The 22,445-nt window shown below is 42.9% G+C and overlaps 1 protein-coding gene across 1 annotated transcript in view; it reads left to right on the plus strand.

Annotated features, from left to right (window-relative positions):
• The window catches only part of MOV10L1 (Mov10 like RNA helicase 1), a 933,047-nt gene that overhangs the window by 387,490 nt on the left and 523,112 nt on the right, over window positions 1–22,445 (plus strand). The window contains exons 17-19 of the mRNA XM_069227566.1: window positions 3,495–3,600; window positions 12,831–13,015; window positions 14,744–14,890. Coding sequence (XP_069083667.1) covers window positions 3,495–3,600; window positions 12,831–13,015; window positions 14,744–14,890 — 438 coding nt within the window. The remainder of the gene's footprint in view (window positions 1–3,494; window positions 3,601–12,830; window positions 13,016–14,743; window positions 14,891–22,445) is intronic.

Here is a 22,445-nt window from a genome sequence, read left to right on the forward strand (position 1 = left end):
GTAGATCGAGCAGGAAGGAAGAAGATCTTGCTGCGTCTTTCTTCATTGGATCCCGAACACTTACATCATACTACTTTGGTCTTTCTCTCCCCATCCTGTGTTTGGGGTCTGGGCATTAGTATCTCAGGATGTTGTATTACCATGCTAGGCTCTGGGGGATAGGATCTTTAAGCAAAGGAGTCTAGAGAAGGGGCCCCACTCACGTCTTCTTCCTGGGCAAATTAAATAATTAAACCTTCACCGATCCCTGGACACTGGCCCACCTCAAAGCTATGCTGCAGGGGGTCGGTTGGGGGTGTACAGTGGACTTCAAGTCTTCTCTCAGGGGCAGCTGGTCTTCAGCGGCATAAGGTGGCCAGCGCTGTTGGACCTGGAGTGACACATCGAGTCCTTGGGTTCCACTGTAGACGAAATCCATAGTCCATCAGGGGCATCAACTTACTTGTCCTTCCAGGTGGCCTTGGTTCTGGTTTCATCGCTGTATAGGTCCAGGGTCTTGCTCCCTGTTTCTCCCTTGTTCAGAAGGTTAGAAGCGTGAGTGGAAAGTTCTACATGCCAGGCACCCGTGCCACATCATTCTTCAATCCTGTCCCAGACATCCTGCATAACCTTCTGGGTTAATCCAGTAGAGCAGAACCCCTTTTCCCCTGTGTAGAGCTCCTGTGCCCAACAAGAGGTATGGCATGGAAATGAGCAGCCCCTCCACTGTAGTCACACTAAACAAGTCCTAGGGCAGAACCCGTCCCCCTAACTCGGTTCGGAGCCAAGCTGATTAGCAGATAAAAAGAGAGGGTGCAGACAGAATCTGCCTGTGACAGAGGAGGAACCTTTGAAAATAGTTCAGTTACTGGGCACAACCCTCAGGCCATACTGTCAAGGAGGTAAGCTCCACTGTCTGGGAGCAATACACATCTCACTGCGGGGAAGCCATCGACAGGGATGTAACACTGAACACTGGCAGAAAGGCATTTTGGTTTTAGGCAGAAAAAGAGAATTGTCTAAAAGAGCTATTTCCGAAACAAATTAAAATGAATTTTAAATTATTAATAGGATGAATCTTTGAACTATTTCTCTAGCTGCTACAGATCCAAATTTAGCATTTAATAAAAGTAACAGTGTAGTACAATGTTTCCTTATGAAACAGCCAGCCTTGCTACAGTGAAAATAGTGTTTGGGGATGTTTCAGGATAAGGACATGTTCAACATTAATTTGTACCTGTCCTGCTTTTACATTTCATGCACCCTGCTTTTATGCCAGTAAGGCCTATTTAGGGGTGACGTATTAATATTTAAAAATAAGCTGTCAATAGGTGTTATCATGGCATGTTGAATTTGCAGTTTAATACTGCCAAAGGCAAGTTACCAGTTTGCAGCTACCAGGCTGTGCACAACGGTAATCTCTCATACACAACTTTTACATGTCTGTGTGTAATCAGCCCAATGCTCCTTACTGTAGCTATGCCGCACTGTTCTTACCTTAAGAGGCGGGCACTTGAAGTAAACATGTGCAGACAAGTTTCCATTAAATTGTCATTAGCCAGACTCAGGTAGTGATACTCACGGACAGGAAAGGTCCTAACAGTGTGTGATCAAAACCTACATTTTTTGGCTGACTAAACAGCGGAACCCATTTGTAGCAATTAGTATCTTAAAAAATGATCAGTCTGTGTTCAGGCTTGTCCCTTTTAAATACCCTTCATAGTTATTAGCATGATATTCTGGGGTAGAATCTAGACTGGACTGCTGCTTTGCAACTCTGGGAGACTCCCATCTCTTGAAGCGATTTCCATATGGTGGTTAAGGTTTAATTCCTGTTGTCACCAACAAGGTAGTAGCATTTTCTGTAACTTAGCTTGTAATTGTAGTCTATAGAAATCCCGACAAAGAGAACCTCAATGTCAAAGACAAATTGCTTATTGCATCACATTGTGAATCTTTTTTTTTTTTTTTTTTAACTCCAACTATATTCTCCTTTCTAAATGCGAACCTTTGGTGTGGAACTTCACTATTTATGACCACCCTTTTCCCACTTGTTTACTCCCTGGGATTCCAATACATATACAAAAGAACCCTTTTCATTGGAAAATTACTTTCAATATAGCCTTATAGCATGCTGTAGCAGGCTATGCTGGGCATTAGAATATTGGAACTTGAGAACTCTGTTGAAGACAATGGAGCAGAAGTGGCCTATGTAAACTGATGGAAGCCCGCTGCTCCCGACCTCTCAATGCCCAAATACACAGCCTCTGCCTTTCTCTTTCCCCATATATTTGGAGAGGCAGGGGAAAGAGAAAGGCAGAGGCTGTTTATTGGGACTTTGAAATGTTGAGAGCAGTGAACCTATATCAGTTTATATAGGCCGCTGCTGCTCCATTGTCTTCAGTGGAGCTCTCAACTTTTCAGTGTTGGAGAATGGATTAAAAATGTTCATACGTTTGAAATTTATCTGTTCTTGTTTGGTATTGAAAGATGGATGTTAAATTCTCAAGCTAGCACAAATCACAATCTTTCCTATGGACAGAGACCTGTGGCAATAGTTTATTGCTGTGTTTACAGCTGAGAGGTATTGTCGGCCATGAACGTGCGTTAGTGTAGAAAATACCTCCTTTCTACCTTCCAGGACCTCAAAAAAGACTCCTGGAAGGCATACATTGATTTAGTATTGCCGATTTATCTTCCACAAATGTGACAAATATGCATTGGTAAATTCCCTACACGAGGTAGAAAGTTCCCATTACAGGATGTGGTTTCCCCTGTACGTTTGTGACACCGACAATTCTATACTTTTGAGCATTCCTTATCTTCAATCCAATCCCTTCTTGCCCTTGAATAGTTGCAGAGGGTCCTCCTACAGCTACAGGCTAGATTATCTCCCCTTTCTGAATACAAAACAGAATTGTCAGCCCCTCACATTTTGGAAAGGGGTGCAGGTAAAGGGTTTTCTCCATTTCTAGTATGTTTTCGAAGCAGAGTAAAAATCCTCTAAAGTGCATGTGCACAGCAGGTCCCGCTTTCCCAGTGCAGAAAGCAGTGCTATGTAGAAATTGTACAATGAGAAGAGCTTGCTTGCAGAGATATGTCACATGACATCTGCAATAGTATGCTTTCTTTGGGGAATGAGGGAATGTCAGAATTGAAAAAAACAAGCAAAGTATGTTTAGACAGAAATATATTAATCTCTGCTGGTACTTTTAGATTTGTTTTTAATGAATTGGGCCTGGATATTTTAAGTGACTTTTATAGGGACTGTTCTCGTTCCACCTGATGGGCCAACTTCCCTTTAACTATCTTGTCTTGGCTCCCTGAGTTCTTACACCAGATGTTCAGAGTGCTAATAGAGCTTTAGATGAAACCATGTTTTCATAGCAATAGGAATAATCCTATTAGCTATAGATGTTGCATGTAAGCCATGCCATTGGATCCATTGAACTTGATGAAAGAGAAAAGTGGGCAATTATATTATAATGGTGGAATATTTGTGCTTTACTCCCCAGCTTATTGAAGTCCAAAATGGAAAAAACGCATGTACAGAAGCACTGGAGATAAATGCAAAGGGTGTGCATGATCACGTGAACGTTGCTGCAGAAAGGAATATTAAGAGTATGTTTTTATAACATCATAAGTATCGGGATTACTGTAAATGTTTAAGGTTCAATCAGAAATATTGATTAGTTAATGGAAATTTTAACAGTTCCGGTATAGTAATGTTTGTATTTAGGTTGACTATTTGTTTTCAGTGCTGTTGTAAACACTTGATGATTCTGACAGCTCTCATTTACTTGTTATCGTCACAATGGCAGCATTCTAAGAAAATAACCAGTTGCATGTTCAGAGTGCCCCACAATGGAGTGCCACAATGTAATAAATGTTGGTTCATTTGACCAGCCTTAAGGTGGGTTTTCATTCCTTCCACAGTGCTCAATTGCCAGAATGATGGGTACTTACCATTGTGATCTGGTGACCACAGCATTTCTCAAAATAATTGTAACCATTGTTCCAGAATATGTGTGGTGATTCACAAGTGCATCCAAATTGTGAATGGTGCAGATGCAACAATCTATTCTGATGAACATTTCTAACTGCAGGTTCCTCACCATTTAAATTGCCCCATGTGCGAGACTGAATCTGTCTTTTTTTCTGCAACAACACCCATTTGCCTATAGGTTTCACCCTCAGACTCCCCAGCTACTTCATTCTGCATCTGGAAATGAGAACATAGAACCATATTTAACTACCACCATTGCACACTGATGTCTGATCATTTTTTCTGTGCTCTGTGACGCTAATCTGGAGCTCTTCTCCTGAACTTTTCATTCTTATTCAGACTTCCAAGTCTCCACAAGCCCAGGAGTGTACTGAAGAGTTCATCTCAGGGTCTCCTTGTTATAGCTGGTACCCCGTTGAAGTGGGAGAACCTTCTAGATTCTCCACACACAGAAGTATCTGAAATATCCTACTTCCCTGCCCTGGTCTCAGTCAGGGAGCACAATTGGCTAGTGTGAATTCCTTTGTGTGTGAGCAGGGCCAGTGCCTTTCAATGCAAGCGTGAAAAGTGACATCTCAATCCCTGTTAAATCAGGATGGCCCATCCTGCCAACACTCAGTCCCTCTAATGTGGTACCGTGTGGGAGGAATACACAAAGGACAACTACACCTAGTCATGTGACCTAGGATAGAGGCTGCATGTACCAAATAGTTAGGACATGAAAATAGCAACTTTCTAAAAAAAAATATTTTCAGAATTGTGGCATAAAATGTAACTTTACCAATAAATAGGGTTTTAAATCACAATTCCACAGACTACAAATATGACATTCAAACCAACGCCCAATCAAAAGGTATTGCTTATTAAGTGTAATAAGGTAGCCCAATGTTATCCTATAGGAGAGGTAGGACTTGCAGTAATAGAAAACAAATCTAGGAATTTTTCACTACCAGGACAGGTAAGACTTAACATGTACATGTCAAACTCTTTAAATACAGTGTCTTGTCCTGTTTAGAGCCCACCGTAGGGGTGATTCACATGTACAAAAAAGGAAGATTTAGGCCTGGCAAAGGTTAATTTATCAGTTTGACATGACAGTTTAAAACTGCACACGCAGGCTGCAATGAGAGGCCTGGGACACGTTTTCAAGGGCTGTTTAAGTGGGTGGCAAAATTAGTGCTGCAGGCCTACTAGTAACATTTAATTTCCAGGTCCTGGGTACCTGTACTACCATGTTACTAGGTACTTGTAGGTAAATTAAATGTGACAGTTGGGTGTAAGCCAATCTTACCATGTTTAAAGGAGGGAGCCCAAGCACTTTAGCACTGGTTAGCAGTGGTAAAGTGTGCAGAGTCCTAAAGGTCAAATAAACAAGTTAATGAACAGGAGGGCAAGGCAAAATAAAACTCTTGGAGATGACCCTTCAGAGAGGGCGAAGTCCAACAACAGTTGTACCAACAACAGTTGTACCTTAAGACTTTTGACATTGAAAAAGAGACTATCTCTTGAAGGGGTCAGGTCTGCAGAAAGATCTGCTATGCAGTGGAGGAGAAGCTAGACTTGCATGCTCATTGTATTGGGGCCTAAGCTGCTATCAATGTGCAGCACATTGTGTGCCTCTCCTAGACATCTTTCAGGCTGGTATGTGTGCATCTGTCCATATGTTCACAAAGGTTTTCTGCCCCATCATTCAAGTCCATTAAGAGGGGCATTGTGCCTGCTCAGTGCTGCAGGACTTTTTAGTATGAGCCAGTTTACAGACCCACCCCCTTGGAGGGGGAGGGGGGTTGTATTCTATGGTATCTATAACAAGGTGAATAATCTGCAATTAGAAGTATCCATCAGAACAAGTTACCTACCCTTGGTAATGATCTTTTTGGTGGATACTCTCATCTAATTGCAGATTCTTCACTGACTTCCCACCTCCCTGTTCTATGAACTCTGCTCTTTTCCATCTAAAAAAGGTCCAAATCGAAAGATCTGCACAATAGTCATCGCAATTTGCTGATTGGTTCTCTGTCTGAGGGCACTGACAGCCTAGAAAGCAAATGATGTCCGTGCACATGGGTAGCGCTTATATGCTGATCAGCTCATCACATCCTGAGTTGAACAGTGTCGGTCCAGAGCTGTACAATGCCATCTTGCGGTGTGCAGGAGGACTGCTTTACAAATTTGCAGATGCAGTCTGACACCTGGGGAATATCACAAGATGAGGAATCTGTGGTTAGATAGAGTATCCACCATAAAGATCGTTACCAAAGGTAATTTACTTGTTCTGGCCATATCTATTGCTGCTTCCCTGAGTTGTGAAGAAGGACCATACTGAACTCCTCATGACCAGCACTGGTTGTGTCTTGTACTTCGGCCTGCTGGGTGTACATTTGCGCTCCCCTTTGCGCTTCTCTTCAGAATACCTGCTGTCCCAGCAACAGGGCAAGGTTTTAGTTATAACCTTCCATAAATTTCTCCTCTATATTTGGAGACTGAGTGGAACCAATTGAGTGATTTTGACCTGTCTGGAGAAGTGGTGGATGTAACTTTCGCTATGGACTACCTGTCCACTAAGTCGATCTATTCTCGCTGCTGTATAAAGTATATGACTTCTGCGAGGACTCTGAGGTTGCTGTGTGTCAAGCTAAGCTTTTTGATCTACTTCTGTTTGTTCTGTCCTTGGCCGATAATAAATGTTGCTTGTTATCTCTTTTAGCCTTTCTCTGTTTGCCTGACTAGCCCTCTTGAAGTCATCAGTTTCAGTTTTTTTAAATGGCTTTATATATAAACTTTCTATTGCCCTTTTTCTTATAATGCAGTACACTTTAATTTGGTGCTTCTGTTATGAATTTACAAATCTTTTGAAACCATGCTTAGTTTTTCTTTGAGGTTGCTGACCCTCAAAACTTCTCTTACTTACAATCACTATGGCTTGCTGCATGAGTGAGCTGCAGTCTCTCAGTGCAGCAGCTGTAAACAACCCGTTCCCAGTTGGTGCTCAAGAGTTGGGCATCCTTTCTTCCAAACGTTGTATCACACGTCGATGTAGGACAGTCTATCACACTCACCGCATCATCCCTCTAAGGAGGTAATAAGGCTTTATCGGTTGGATCCAAAAAGACCCCCTTGTTTTGTATATAGAGTCAAGTAAAAGACAGTGTGGTAGACTGTCTCTTTAGTGGACTCTGGATTGGACCTGGACAGTGTGGTGCCCAGAACTTTAGAACATGAGTGCCTTGTGCCTCCAATACCCAAGTCGGGCAACTTCTTTGAGAGGATCTTTTGTCACAACAGCAAATGAGGGCTCTGCTCCCAAACCTGCCAAATCTACACCTCCGTGTGTGGAGATTAAACAACAGCAGTTGACTGCAGTTTATAAACCACCTGAGGTTGAGTAAGTTATCTTTGCTGCTAGGTGTCAGTCTGTCATCACTGGGACAAATAAGTTCCCTAGCGAAGTGCACTTTATCTGCTACAGAGAGCATTCACCATAACCTCCACCTGCCATTTCCTTCAGTTTCTAATTTCTTTTAACCAAGAGGTTCAGTCCGCCCAAGTAGTATCATCTTACTTGGGTGGGGCTAGGTGGTCAAATGATGAAGCAAGACACTATTATGTGTGTGAGACCACCTAGTCCGTAAGGGAACTCCCCCGTCCCCTTGTACAACTACATAGCACCCCCCTAAGTGGTTTCTTTCCCACCATGACTTCCCCACTTCAGAGTCTTAAGCGACTCCAACACGGTGCACTGGGTTAATCGACCTAGGCCTACCCCTTTTCCCACTACCCCACACCTTTAGTGTTGTTAAAATCTGACATTCTGACATTTCCCTCTACTTACCAAGTGTTCACTTTTAGAAAGTAAAACTACAGGCAACACTAAATATTGTAGTTTTCTACAAAACAATTAGTGTGATTACGTTCTGTGTTTCATCTGGAGGTAAGATAACATAGGCATTTCTGTAAAAAATACAAACTGTCTTTGAAAGTCTTGACTGTGGATCAGTTTATTCAATAAATATGAGCCTTACGTTGAACAATGCCCTATAAATATCCAGGGATAGTATGCAACAGTGATGTGAATGCAGTGTTGCCTTTTCATCTCCAAATGTCACACACAGCTTCCTCTTTTGTGTCTTACCTGAACAGAACTTCTACTACTTTGCTATCTACCGTTTGTACCATATGTTTGTTAAGTTGTATCTGAAAACCAGCGTATGGGTAGAATGCTTGGGTCATCAGTAGAATGTTTGGGTCATCAGGCCCTGAATGGAATGTGGAGTTCGGAGGGAGCTAGGAAACAGTTGGATGGAAGGGAGACTTTGTTTGACAGGATACATGTAAACCCTGTGTATTTACCTGATTACTGCACTTTGTCTGATTTTTGGAACCTTACATTCGTGCACTGAGCATTTGTTTGGATGCTGATGAAGAGGGCTTGGACCACGAGTTGGACATCAGTGTTGGTGGACACTTAGACATATATTCGGATGTGATTGTGAGTCTCTGCTGTTTTATTTGCCGTTTGTATGTTTTTTTTGTTTGTTACCATATACTTTGGTGCAGCTTGGTGCAGTTTATTAATATTAAGTTTGTTTAGGCATAGCTGTGCGGAATGTAACTGCCAATATAAAAAATTGTCCAGGGTTGAAAAGTGTGTGCAAGTCTTTTAGCGAAGAAAGGACATTTTTAAAAATGCTGCAAAAGCAAACCTAGTTTGAACATAGTGCTTGAAGCATATGTGGAGACTAATGATTCTGAAGTTGAATGTGGTCTGGTTGAATGTGGTCTACACGGGCAGATTCTCATCTGTCCATGTAGATGAGGTGTTCATAGAAAGGAAAATCAATTGCTTGTTATTTGATTCACGGACTAAAATTATTCTGATTTCTGGGACACTGTTTGAAGACCAATAAATGTAGAAATTAAGCTTTTTTTAAACTATCAAACTGTATGCGTATGGAAAAGAGCTGATAAAATTAATAGGCTACTTTAACGGTCTGCTTGAGTATAAAGGGAGGCATGTGATGGTAAAATATATATGTCATCTAAGGGTGATAGCATTTTGAGAAGGTTTTGCTAGAAAGACATGGGTACCATGTTATATCACAGTAGTAGGAGTTGAAAAGAAAGGTGCAATCTATTGATCACAAGTGCAGGTAAAAAATAATTTTTACAGAGTATTCACTAGGAATTTCCAGAAGTGTTTCAGGGAAAGTTAGATTGTTTAAAGGCTTGTGCACACCACATGTATCTGCTTAACGGTGCCCAACCAGTCCACAGCAGCGTCCGAGGTGTTCCTCTTGCCTCTTGGGATAAGATAGGAAATGCAATCAGTGTTACAAAGGTTAGAGAAGGAAGAGATAATTGAGGAAGTTGAGGGTACAGAATCGATGGCACCAGTGGTAGCATCAAGTAAGGACAAAGAAGAGATGAGATTGTGTGTGGATATCAGGGAGTTGTTGAATTAAGTGTGTGATAGTGGACCAATTTGCCATTCCCAACATAACTGAGATGTTAAGGTTTCCAGTGGAGCCAAGTTTCTTTCAACCATCGATCTCACGTTAGAGTGCCACCAGATTGAACTTGAGAGGTCAAAAGATCTTACAGTATTCTTCACTTCGTTTGTAACATTCAGGTTTGTTAGAATGCCGTTTGGATTGATTTCAATGATTTAAGTTTTTCAGAGAGCCTTGCAAGATGTTTAGAAAGGATCAGCTGGTTTTAAAATATACAGGGACTTTTTTTGTGTTTGATGGTAGTGAACAGGAACATATTGTGAGAGAAGGAAATTCTGAAAAGACTTAGTGAAGTGAGCCTTGCGGTAAAAGACAAGAAATGCAGATGAAAGAGAATTCATTGGAGTATTTAGGACATAAATTTTGAGATGTGGCATAAGACGTAAACCTATGTGCTTAACACTGAGAAGTGAATTGCAGTCACCAATTAATAATGAAGAGTTGATTTTTTGTTTTTTTGTTTGGCACAGTATTATAGTACGTTTTTTAAAGGATTTACAGAGAAAACTTGTAAAATTAGAAGTTTGTTAAAGAAGTGTTCTGATTTTAGGTCAGATGAGGAGTGTGAGGAGGAATTTGGTGACATTAGGAAGCATTAAATTCAGCTCCCAATTTATAGAGTTTTGATCCACAGGCCATATTCATGCTCATAACGGATGTTAGCCTGAATGGTTTGAGACAGGTCTTGTGCAGGGTGAAGATCATAATGAGAAAACTATTGTTGACAAGAAACTCCCTATTCGGTTAGTTACAAAGAAGCATTGCTCATTTGTATGCTTTAAAGAAATTAAAGTGTAACTTTTTTGTGGGGAAGGGGGTGGGGGGAGGAGTTGTATTATAAAAACCAACCACAGCTCACTGAAAGAGATTTTTAATTAAAAAAAGGTGTGGGTATAGTTTCCAGTAGGATGCCAAAATGGGTTGTTGCCATTCAGGAGTTTTGGCATGCGGTTAAGTATGTACTTGGTGTCACCAATCACACAGCTGATGCATTGTAACGTTTAGTACCTAAGGAAATGGAAGACTTTTAGGAAGGAAGTGTGGAGGAGGAAGATGACACAAGTGTGTGAGGTTGAAAGAAGTACTATTACAGATTGTCATTGACGAAAACCGGTAAAGGAACACATGATCTTGCAAGACGTACTTTACATGTATTGAGAACGCTTGGAAAAAGAAGGACCAGGGAATTGAAGAGTGCAGGAAATTTTGAGGTTTAAAGGACGAACTGACTGAAAACACAGACCTGCTGAATAGAGGCTCCAAGTTGGTTCCACCCAGTGTTTCATAGAAGTTTTGATCAAGACGTGTAAGAAAAAGAAGAGATTGAGAGTTTTTTATTGTTGGTTGGGGATCGAACTCAGTGTAGAGAGTAGTGAGATATTGTATGTGATGTTGTCCGTGTGATAAAATGTTGAAGCCATGTGCACAGCCCACGGTGGTTAGAGTTTTGCATAAGACTCCTGGGAGTGACATTGTTTGTTTAATTGAAGAATGAGCTGTAGGAAAATGTTTATTTTGGTAATTTTGGAAATGTATTCTACATGGCCGGAAATGTTCTATACTAGCTTCATTGAAACTAAGCATGTGATTGAGCATATGAGAAAGGTCTTCAGGAATCATGGTTTGCCTAAAGCTGTGTCGACACAAAATGACGTCCAACTAATTTCCAGATAGATGGAAGGGTTTCTTATCAGGAATGGGATAAACATAAAATAATGTGTGTTGTATTATCCCAAATCTCTGCCTAGTAGTAGAATTTATAGGCTGAAGTTTCCTATCACAGAACCTCTTACAACACAACTTTGTTGATATTCTTATTATATGCATATGCCTGTTGTGGGGTTATTTCTGCCTTGCTTATGGAGATCTCTGCCATCCGTGGCGAAGAATGCCAAGTTGAAAGGACTAAGGAAATATCATGCACATGTCTCAGATCCCACAGACCTGAAAATTCTTATCCCTGCAATCTCAAAAATACATTTAGTTTCTTTCCTTTTCCCTTTGACTGCCTAACAGATGTCACATAACACCAACAAAATTTAAGATGCAGCTAGCTCCACCGAAGAGGATGAGGAACTTCACTGACGAGACAGACCTTATAAGTACCATTGTAATTGATCATTGTAATGAACTACATAGTTTGCCACCATACACCCTCAAAAGAGCGAAGAAGGCAGACATGTGACACGAGTTGATCGACTATGTCAGTGCATTGGTGTACATGCATCATGAGGGACCGCATGAAAAAGTGTCAGGATTAGTGGAGGCATGTAAAATAGAACTTTTTCCAGGATTCAGGCGGTAAATGTCTTCCAGGAGGTTGCCCTAGATTCCATGTCAGTCACATCCCCGTCTAGGAACGTGTCTTCACCCCTACACACTCTGACCTCCTGTATAGCTTGTGTGTTCCGAAGAACCACCGTGTAAAGCCTAGGTAAGTACCACTTGGTGTTCCTCCCACCCCTCAGACAGGCAGAAAGCACACACATGTCCTTCATGGAGTGCCTCTTAAAAACCTCCACCCTCCAGAAAGTAAACTGTTAAAATACAGGCTCCTAATCTAGTGCTTTCCGGCAGTAAATTTAAATATGGCTTGGCAATAAAATGGTGCACCTGAATGATGCTGTGTCCCAATATTTGTCTCAAGCCCTGTGATTAGCTCACCTTTGAGATGGCTGTGGTGTCTCCAATGAAGCTTCAGTGGCAACATATTTGAGTGCAGCCGTTCATTTGACTAGTGCAGGCTTTAGGTGAATTGACGTCCTGATCCCAGTCTGCAACCAACTCAAGGATCGCATAACTTAAGGAGCGGTATTGAGCAATGACTGCTTCTCTGGACATGCCAAAGGTGCTGATCCTCTGCCTGTTATTTCTCTCTCTGCAAATAACTGTTCCTCAGAATGTGAGGCAAGGCAAGAAAGATATTCACTGATATGGTGAAACAAACGTTTTTGTCGGTCTTGCTTTCTTATGTGGGCAGGCTGTTTGTTATTGGTTGATATTCTAATGAGTTTTAACTGTTGGTGGTTGTGGCGAAGACATGACTGTTCACTAATACACACCTTCACCTATCCTGATCCCAGAAGCCTTGCAGATGCATCAGAAACTTTTGATGTTATGTCGACCCTTGAATCCCGGGGTTTCTTCTTTTTAGTTCATTATTTTAGATCACTTTATGCAGGACCACGAAAGTTCCGTGCACATGACAAATTAAGTGCAAATATTCATTAAACTAATACCATTTCTTCATGGAGTACATTTCTTTAATTAAATATCATTTTTACCTTTTAGGCAAATTTTAATTTTCTATCTGTTTACCTTTTTACCTGGTGCAGGCTCAAAGACCAGCACTAACCTGGCAAAACCAAACGCCGGGGAATTCTTCAATCCTGCACTAAATGACCTTCAGAAGCTGGCGGTGAAAAGAATACTTAGTGGTGAATGTCGTCCAATCCCCTACATCCTGTTTGGACCCCCAGGTACTGGGAAAACAGTGACAATTATCGAAGCTATTTTGCAGGTAACTTGAATTATTAAGCAACCCTTAAAAGGTAAACGCAGGGTTGAGATTTAAGATTGACTTTAAAACATGTCTATTTGGGATTTCAATTCATTTTTACTGCTCAGGTTTGCTGCACATCTTTGATGTATTTTTTAAATGTTTCCCTGCCTAGGTCTTTGGATCTATAGTAGTTGGTGCAGTTACATGCTTGTGTCTCAGTGTGTGTCACAAATAGCTGTAAAGTTGTAATGATTATGCATGTTGTCCTGTTGAATATGCATTTACATTCTGTAAACGGCGCTACTTTAATTCTAGTCAAATGCATTCTTTGTATTGCACTGTTGTAATTGTAAAGTGCCCTGATATTGGACTTGCATGGTTTGTGCTTAATACAGCTGCGAATAAAAACAGTTTTTCAAAAATACAAGTTCATCTACATTTCTTCAGGCTGTCATTTTGAGTCTGGGGGTCTTACCGCCGCCGGTAAAGATCGCCATATCACGAAGGTGGTTGTAGCTTTGACGCGTTTTGACTCACGTCTGGCCATGTTTGTTACTTTAAGCTTTCGTTCATTTCGGTTATGGCCATCTCAACAAATGTGACCAACAGTGGAAGGACACTTAAGCAAAATACATGGCTGATGTTGGTATTGTGTGGCTATTTTATTGTGACACTTAGCACCCCTTACAAGTGTTTCCGGACAGGTAGTGTTCTACTGTTTTGGCAGCAAGTGTTAGAAATTGAGGTTATTCGTGCATCGTCGTTATTAGGTGGTTATCATGCAGTTGCCATGCACTTTATTACATTTCCAATCCATACATATTATGCGATTCCTTTTCGAAGTACATTATAAATTATCATGTATTTCATTATAAATGCTTCATACCAGTGGTTCCTAACCTGTGGTCCAGGGACCCCTGGGGGTCTGCGAAGCCTCCTCAGGGGGTCCACTCCTGCTTAGAAAATTAAATAATATTAACAGCTTACGTCCCCATCTTTCAGTAATGACTCAGTGGAGGGTCCCCGGATTCCAATAATGATTCAGTGGGGGACCCCGAGTTCCAGTAATGATAAAGTGAGGGTCCATAGAAGTCTAAAGGTTGGGAACCATTGCTTCATACCATTATTGACTTCATTGCGCATGCAGTCCCTGCAGTTGTCATGCTGTTTGTTACTTAGGAGTCATGTAATCCGAGGAAAGGTTCTTCTCTCTCATCAACTTTGGCATGCATATTATCATATAGGTGATCTATGTGGAGTGTTGATTACCTTTGTGGCTGCGACATGCAAGAAAGTAGAAGGAATTACAAAGCTGTTTGACATGCGTATGACATTCATTTATAACACTTATAACTTGGTAGATGCCTACTTGTCGTCAGTTGCAGAAAAAGCAATTGCTCTGTTAGTTTTGAGGGGAATCCTTAATAGAATATGTACGTTATAACTTTTTCGTTTGTTGGTTGTTACTTAGGTGAGGTGTGATGCCATCAGTGCTTTTAATCAATTTGCATAACATGCTTAATTGCCCATGTAATTGTCATGATGGTGAGGGCATGAGCTGTGTAGGATAGAGGATATGACCTCCCCTGTTACTATTATTTGCTTTTTCAAAGCATGCATAAAATGAAACAAGTCTGACATATTTTGTGTGGTATGGCCTTGGTGATGTGTAGCGCTTAATATATTTGTGTGTTTCATTATTTTCTAAACGATGGATTTCATGATTCTATGCGTTTTCTCATGCAGATACATTATGCATTACCAGACAGCCGAATTTTGGTTTGTGCACCTTCAAACAGTGCTACCGACCTTGTGTGTGTACGGTTGCATGAAAGTCAAAAATTAGGTCCCGGAGCTATGGTGAGAGTTAACGCTTCCAGTCGAAATGAAGAGGTAATTTATTTCCATTATTACTTCACCATTAATATTAATTGACATTGCAACTTAGACTCCTTTTTTTCAGTCATTCTTTTGTACGGCTGCCACCATTATTCGTGATTGGGAAACTTCCCTCCTTGTTGCTGGATGAGCTAAATTGCAACCTGCAGTAAAGTTACAAAACAATAATGTGCTGAGGACACTGTAAAGCCACCCAGTAAAGTCTGAAGTCATCTGCAGGTTAACAAGTAACAGACAGTAGGGTCATCATCATCTCTAATTTATAACAGGTTTGCCTCCTTTGCCTAGTGTCTGGATCCACATTGTTCGTTTTCTTTCTCTGCTCCTGGGAGGCATGCTGTCCTTGCAGGTGCACCAGTCCTTCAACAATATCCTTGCATGTCTAGCCAATAAAGTTATAATTGCTGATGGATAAGTTCTAACCCCAGATTCCTTGTGGTATAAATATTCCCTTGGAGTGAGATTGGTTCAGGAAATTTAATGCAGTACTTTTGTGTGCTGGTAGGTGGCATCAGGTGTCTCTGTGATGACGTGATTCTGCTCTAGAAGTGGCAAGTGGAGCACCATATAAGCGTGAATGTCAGACCCTTTCTTTCTGTGTCTTCTGACAGGAATCCAGAGGTTCTCTTTAATTTTTAAGACTATAATCTTATCAAGATTTACTAGTGTGAAAGGTAAAATGTCACCTCCTAACACAACAGGGTTTAATCCATGTAGCAAGGGCGTAGCTAGAACATTTCCACTTTGAACCAAAACTCTGATGGAACAAAGAAAGCGAAGCAAGTGAGCACGACCCTTCCTTGAAGAGCTCCCTTGTTTCTTCAATACAAAAATTAACTTTCACCCTTCCATCTACCCACTGATATCTACCATTTCACCTTTACATTCTGTCATCCATTAATTCTTTCATCCATCATTGTCTTTCAACATTCCACCCATCCTTTCACCCACCCGTCTACCCATCCAGCCTTTAACCTACCTACGCATCATTTCATCCTCCCATGCATTCTTTCACTCAACCACCCTTTTACCCATCCTTTCACCACGCATACCTTCTTCCATTCACCTCCCATACAGCCTATCACCCGTTCACCCACCCGCCCACACATCCTTTAATCCACTCACACACTTTCACCTATCCACACTCACCCATCCTTTCACTCACGCACACTTTTACTCATCCACCCTTCCACCCATAATTTCACTCATCCATGCATCCCTTCACCAGTCCACCCTTTCACCCATCAGTTCACCAACTCCTGCATCCTTTCACCGATTCACCCATCCACCTTTTCACTCATACTTTCACACATCCATTTCATCCATCCTTTCACCCGACCCGTGCATCCTTTCACTCATCCACCCTTATATTATCCATTCTTTCACCCACACATGCATTGCTGTACCCATACTTTTTCCCATTCACAAATACTTTTATCCACCATTTCACCCACCCCTGCATCCTTTAAGCCACCCACCCGTTCACCTATTCTTTCAGCCACCCAAGCCTCCTTTCACCTGGCCACACTCACGCATCCTTCCCCCTTTCACCCATGCTCTTAGTCACCCATGCATCCCTTCACCAATCCACCCTTTTACCCATCCGTTCACCCAATTGCACATTCTTTCACCCATCTACCCTTTCATCCATCCACTCTTTCACCCATCCATCCTTTCTCCCAATCAAGAGTCCTTTCACCTACCCACACATCCTTTGATCCTCCCACACTTTGACCTATCCTTTCATCCACCTATGCATTCTTTCACCCATCCACACTCACCCATCCTTTTATCCACCCATGCATCCCTTCACCAATTCACCCATCCACCCTTACACTCATCCGTTCACCCACTCACACATCCTATCACCCATCAACCCTTCCATCTATCCACTGTTTCACCCATCCACCATTTCACCCATCCATTCGTTCACCTTACATGCATTCTCCCACCCATCCATTCTCCCAACCCACATTATTTCACCCATCTATCCTTTCGCCCATCATTTCTCCCAACCATACATCCTTTCACCCATCCTTCCTTTTAACCTTCTGTCCTTTTCCTTTTCTGTCAGCTTCTCTTTCTTTGGTTAACTTTGAGCTTTTTGTCTGCTGAGTTGCAGACAGAAGAGGCCCATAAAACCTTCAACTCCGCTGGGGCTGCTAAAGAGGAGGGGGGTAGGAGAGGGGGGGGGGGGGGTCGAGCTGTTGGGCTCATGACACCCTTGCTGTGTAGGAACTGTCAAAAACAGATGTCTGTGATGGACCCTCATTAAGTATGCTCATGGTGTTTGGAATAATAGCATGACAGCAGGGTCATCAACGACTGCACCGAGATGAACCAGTAGACCGTCTGGGACCATGAGCTAACTTTTGTCACCATACACAAGAAGGCTCCACAACAAGATTGATCAAAGTCCCCTTCCTGCTCCTGAAGACTTTGTTGTGACAGATCATTGTTGTTGTTGTAGTCTTCTGGTAAATCAAAGAAGAAACATAAGTAAGACCGGCAATTGGCCCCTTGCCTCCACTCTCTGATTCCAGAGCATGTCTGCTGGACTCCTTCCTGAGCTCCATCCGAGCTGATTCAGACTATAATTCTGTCACATCCTGAATTCCTGGGCCTATCAGCGAGGGTGCATGACGTAGAGTCCCTAACAAACACTGTGCTGCATATTTTTTGCATTTTACCAGCTCCCTCAAGGATCCACAAAGGCTTCCAGTTAAGATTCCACCAGCATGTCCACTGTCTGTGATCCTTGATCTTGCCTCAAGTTCAGAACAGACTTAGATGCTATCTTCAGTCCCTGCACCATCTCCTGTGTCGGTCCCCTTTGCAAAAACAACCATGCTGACATGAAGGAGGCTATACAGCCTAACCTGCTATCTGACCAGACCAAAATCCTCCTTGACGAAGATCATGTCTGGTTCCTATCGGCACACTGTCAATGGGGAATATTTTTATATTTTGATATTTTGCCCTCACCTCACGGTAGGGCCCGAACTTTTCACAGTGTTTTTGGTGCTTACTTGGACAATGCCAATTAAGATGGAGGGGACAATTATGTTCCCCAGTATGCTGAGAAAAACTGGTATGAGGAACTTAAGCATGCCAGTGGTCTATATACCTTTCCAGATACTGATCTGGTGCCTCCCCTGGTGATGTGGGGAGGAAAGAGTCTCCTACCCAGTTTTTTATAGGGAGGCAGAAGTTCTAGACTTTGGGCCTCATTTGGATATTGGCTGGAGAGTTACAACAGAGATGGATAGCCCATCCACTGAAATCTAAATCCTATAGAACATAATGGGATTTAGATTTTGGTGGACAGTATATCTATCTATCACCTTTGTGGCGGTCTAACCCCTCTGCCAATATCTAAATCAGACCCTTAGTGCCTCACTATGAAATAATGTGTTAATTGAGGTCCTTCAGCAATTTCACCGTCTCCAGGGTAAGGTTGTGGTTTTCCATTTCACCAACGCCAGACTCCTAATCAGCCTAATAGGCCGTTCAGCACTTTCAAGTCCAAGGTCGCGGTTCTCCGAGACCACACTCAAGACAGCAGGATAAACGAGCAGCTGAGTCCTCTTGCACCTGCAGCTATAAAACTGCTTTTGTCTGTTCTTGTGGGCATACAGCACCGTGTCAGAAGATAGACTCGATATTTCTTCCAATGGGATAAGACCATCATTTCGGGGATGACTCCTCCAAATTGTATATAGGGCCTATGCTCTTCCATTTCTTTCTACTTAGCTACACCTTCCCCCACAACATCAGTACGGCTGTTGGAGAACTGTTAGACCTGACAGCCTTAGGGTCGTCATCCCCCAACTTTTTGCCTGCCTCCCTCCACTCTTATGACACTGTTTGAGCTGGTTTTAGGACTGTGCGCACTTTACCACTGCTAACCAGTGCTAAAGTGCATGTGCTCTCTTCCTTAAACATGGTAACATTGGCTCATAGCCAATTGGCATAATAATGTTACTTGTAAGTCCCTAGTAAAGTGCATTACATGTGCCCAGGTCCTGTAAACTAAATGCTACTAGTGGGCCTGCCGCACTGATTGAGCCACCCACATAAGTAGCCCCCTAACCATGTATCATGCCTTCCATTGCAAGGCCTGTGTGTGCAGTTTCACTGCCACTTCGACTTGGCATTTAAAAGTACTTGCCAAGCCTTAAACTCCCCCTTTTCTACATGTAGGTCACCCCTAAGGTAGGTCCTAGGTAACCCATAGGGCTGGGTGCTATATAGATAAAAGGCAGAACATATACCTGTGTGTTTTATATGTCCTAGTAGTGGAAAACTCCCTAATATGCATGCTTCTTTCATAGGCTAGCATTAGGGCTGCCGTCATGTACTGTTTGAGTGATAGATTCTGATTAGAAAGGGGTAAACAGGTCATGTTTAGTATGCTCAGAATGGTAATAGAACATCCTGCTTATTGGTGAGGTTTGATTTTATATTACTATGTTAGAAATGCCACTTTTAGAAAGTGGACATTTCCCTGCACTTAAAATCCATCTGTACCTTACAGCCTGTCTCCAGTCAGTGTCTGGGCTGGGCTGGTTGACAGCTTCCTTGTGCATTTCACCCTGGCAACCACAAACACATGATACTCTGTCACACCTGCACTCATCTGCATACTGAATGTGTCATGAAGGGTGGAGGGCCTGCCACTTACATTTCAAAGGCTAGTGGCCTGCCCTCACACAATGGACTGCCAAACCCCCTACTGGGACCCTGGCACACAGACCTATATCGAAAGGGGAGCTTGTGCACTTCAAAACCACTCTTTGAAGTCTCCCCCACTTCAAAGGCATTTTTGGGTATATGAACTGGGTCTCTGACCCCACCAAATCAGACACTTCTGAACCTGAAACCTGTCCAGAAACAACACACCTGGACTGCTTTGCTGTGAAGGTCTGCTGCCTTGCTGTTGCCCTGCTGTCTTGCTGGCCTCTGACTTTGCTGAGAAGTGCTCTCCAAGGGCTTGGATTGACCTTACCCTCTGTTTCCTGAAGTCTAAGGGCCAAAAGGACTTCATCTCTTCAAGGAAATTCCTTTTGTGCCAAAAATCGATGCACAGCCTGCCTTGCGACGAGAAAATTGGGCACAGCCGAACCGGAACAAAGCAGCTCGACTTCCTTAGTGAACATAGACACAGCGCCTGCATTGCGACCGGAAATTCAGTGCACAGCCCTACTGGATCGATGCACAGCTGAGCCAGAATGACGCAGCCCGACTTCCTGAGTGAAGAATGGACACATCACCTACTGGAAAGATACAACGCCTGTGACTTCATCCCGCGTGCCCAGGATTTCCACGCATTCCCTGGGCATTCAAAAGAACCCTGCAACGCAGTGAGGACCCCAGACTGCGCGTGGAAATAGACACAAAGCCCTTTGCAGCGTGGAAAGAAACAACGCATAGTCTGTGCTGCGTCGGAAAATCCAACGCACACCCTATTTTTCCACGCATCTCCTCCTCTGTGGTCTCCGTACCTGTAATTTTGACACAAACCTTGTACTTTGTGCACACAAGAAACAACTGTTGATTTTTAAGATTTAAGACTCTTCTTAACATTGCAAAATGATATTTCAACATGTGCTTATTGAAGCTTTATCGTTTTGACCTTAATTTAACTAGATAAAAAGCCTATATTTTTCTTTGTGGCCTGTGTTATTGCACAACTTATTGCACAAATACTTTACACATTGCCTTCTAAGTTAAGCCTGACTGCTCAGTGCCAAGCTACCAGAGGGTGGGCCCAGGATAATTAGAATTGTGTGTGACTTACCCTGGCTAGGATTGTGGTCCCTGTTTGGACAAAGGTGCACACCTCTGCCAACTAGAGACCACATTTCTAACAAGAACCACCTGTTCATCTTGCAGGAGGGAAGTGCAGGCTCTTTTGGACAAAGGGTTCATAGAGAGGGTTCCGGCCTTGGCAGTAGGAACTAGGTGTTACTCTTGCTACTCCCTTATTCCAAAGGATGGATGCCTTTGTCCTATTTTAGATCTTCACCCTCTTCCTCCGGAAGGGCAAATTCAAGATGCTTATGTTAGCCCAAAATCTTGTCTGCCTTAGAACCCAGAGACTGGATGGTGGCGTTGGTCCTGCAAGACGCTTATTTCCATATCCCTATCCTGAAGGGCCACAGGACCTACCTGAGGTTCACAGTCAGCCAGGAGCATTTTCATTTAGCAGTGTCTACATTTGGAGGTTTGGGATACTAGCATTCCCCTACCTTAATGACTGGTAGTTTAAGGCAAGCTTCCCCCAGGAAGTCAAACTCCTTCAGACAATGGCAAACCTCCTAATGTCATCGGGATTCACTATCAACAAGCTAAAGCCTCACCTTACTGCTTTGTAGACTCTCTCATTTATTGGAGCTATTCTGGTATGGCTTGGCTTCATGCCTTTATCATGGAGTACAGAGAATTCAGGACTTTCAAGCTATGATCCTAATGTTCCTTCCTCGCTCCTGGATCTCGTGCAGATGATTCTAGTGCTCCCGGGGTTGACCAGACACACAAAGTGGCACGTGTGGCCTTTGTACTGGGACCTCAAATCTCAGTGGGCACAGCGATAATCTGTCAGATTGTGTCAAGACTTCAGAGGAGACTGCAAAAGGTCTGCAGTGGGTCTATTGGACTGCAGTTAGGTCAGTGATGGAGCCCGCTCCCTATCTTACCCAGAGTTGAAAGTGGTCATGGATGCATCACTACTAGGTTGTGGGGGCCATCTGAGACACTGAGATTAAAGGCCTCTGGTCTCCAATGGAGACTCAACTTGACATTAGTTTGTTGCAGTTGAGGGCGATTCATTTGTCATTGAAGGCCTTCTTGCCCACTCTGAGGAAGACTGGTGCAGGTGTTCATGGGTAACACCACTGCCATGTGGTACTGCAACAAGTAGAGCGAGGTGTGGTTTTGGGAACAGTGTCCGGAGGCTCTGTGCCTCTGAAAGTGGCTGAACCGCCAAGGAATTTCTCTGGTGGTAAACTACGTGGCAGAACCTCTAAACCTGAGGGCGAACAAACTCAGTTGCCAACGCCTGATAGATCACAAATGCCAATTGCACCGGGACATGACACAGAGCTTCTTCCATCAATGGAGAGAGTCCTGGTTCAATCTTTTTTGCCGCTGCCGATCAAACACAATGTATAGAGTAGAGCTCAGGATCCCCATATGCCTTCCTGCCACTGCCTCTGCCCCCTAAGTTCTGAAGATCAGGAACAACAAGGCCCAAGTAACTCCATTAGCAACGGATTGGGCCAGGAGAGTGTGGTTCCCAGAACTAATTTGCATGAGCATTGGTCCCCCAATCAAGCTGTTGCTTAGGGAAGATCTTCTTTTGCAGCAGCAGGTCAGGGTATTGCACCTGGGCTTGCACTCTTTTTATCTAAGTGCTTGGAGATTGTGCAGCAACAGTACACATTCTCTTTGACCTTCCTCCTGTTGTCATGGATGTCATCCTGAGTCATTCGTCCAACTAACTAAATGTACACCACACGTTGTGACAAATTTGTGGATTGCTGCAACA

The sequence above is a fragment of the Pleurodeles waltl genome, chromosome 4_1 (assembly GCF_031143425.1).
Source record: "Pleurodeles waltl isolate 20211129_DDA chromosome 4_1, aPleWal1.hap1.20221129, whole genome shotgun sequence".
Lineage (NCBI taxonomy): Eukaryota > Metazoa > Chordata > Amphibia > Caudata > Salamandridae > Pleurodeles > Pleurodeles waltl.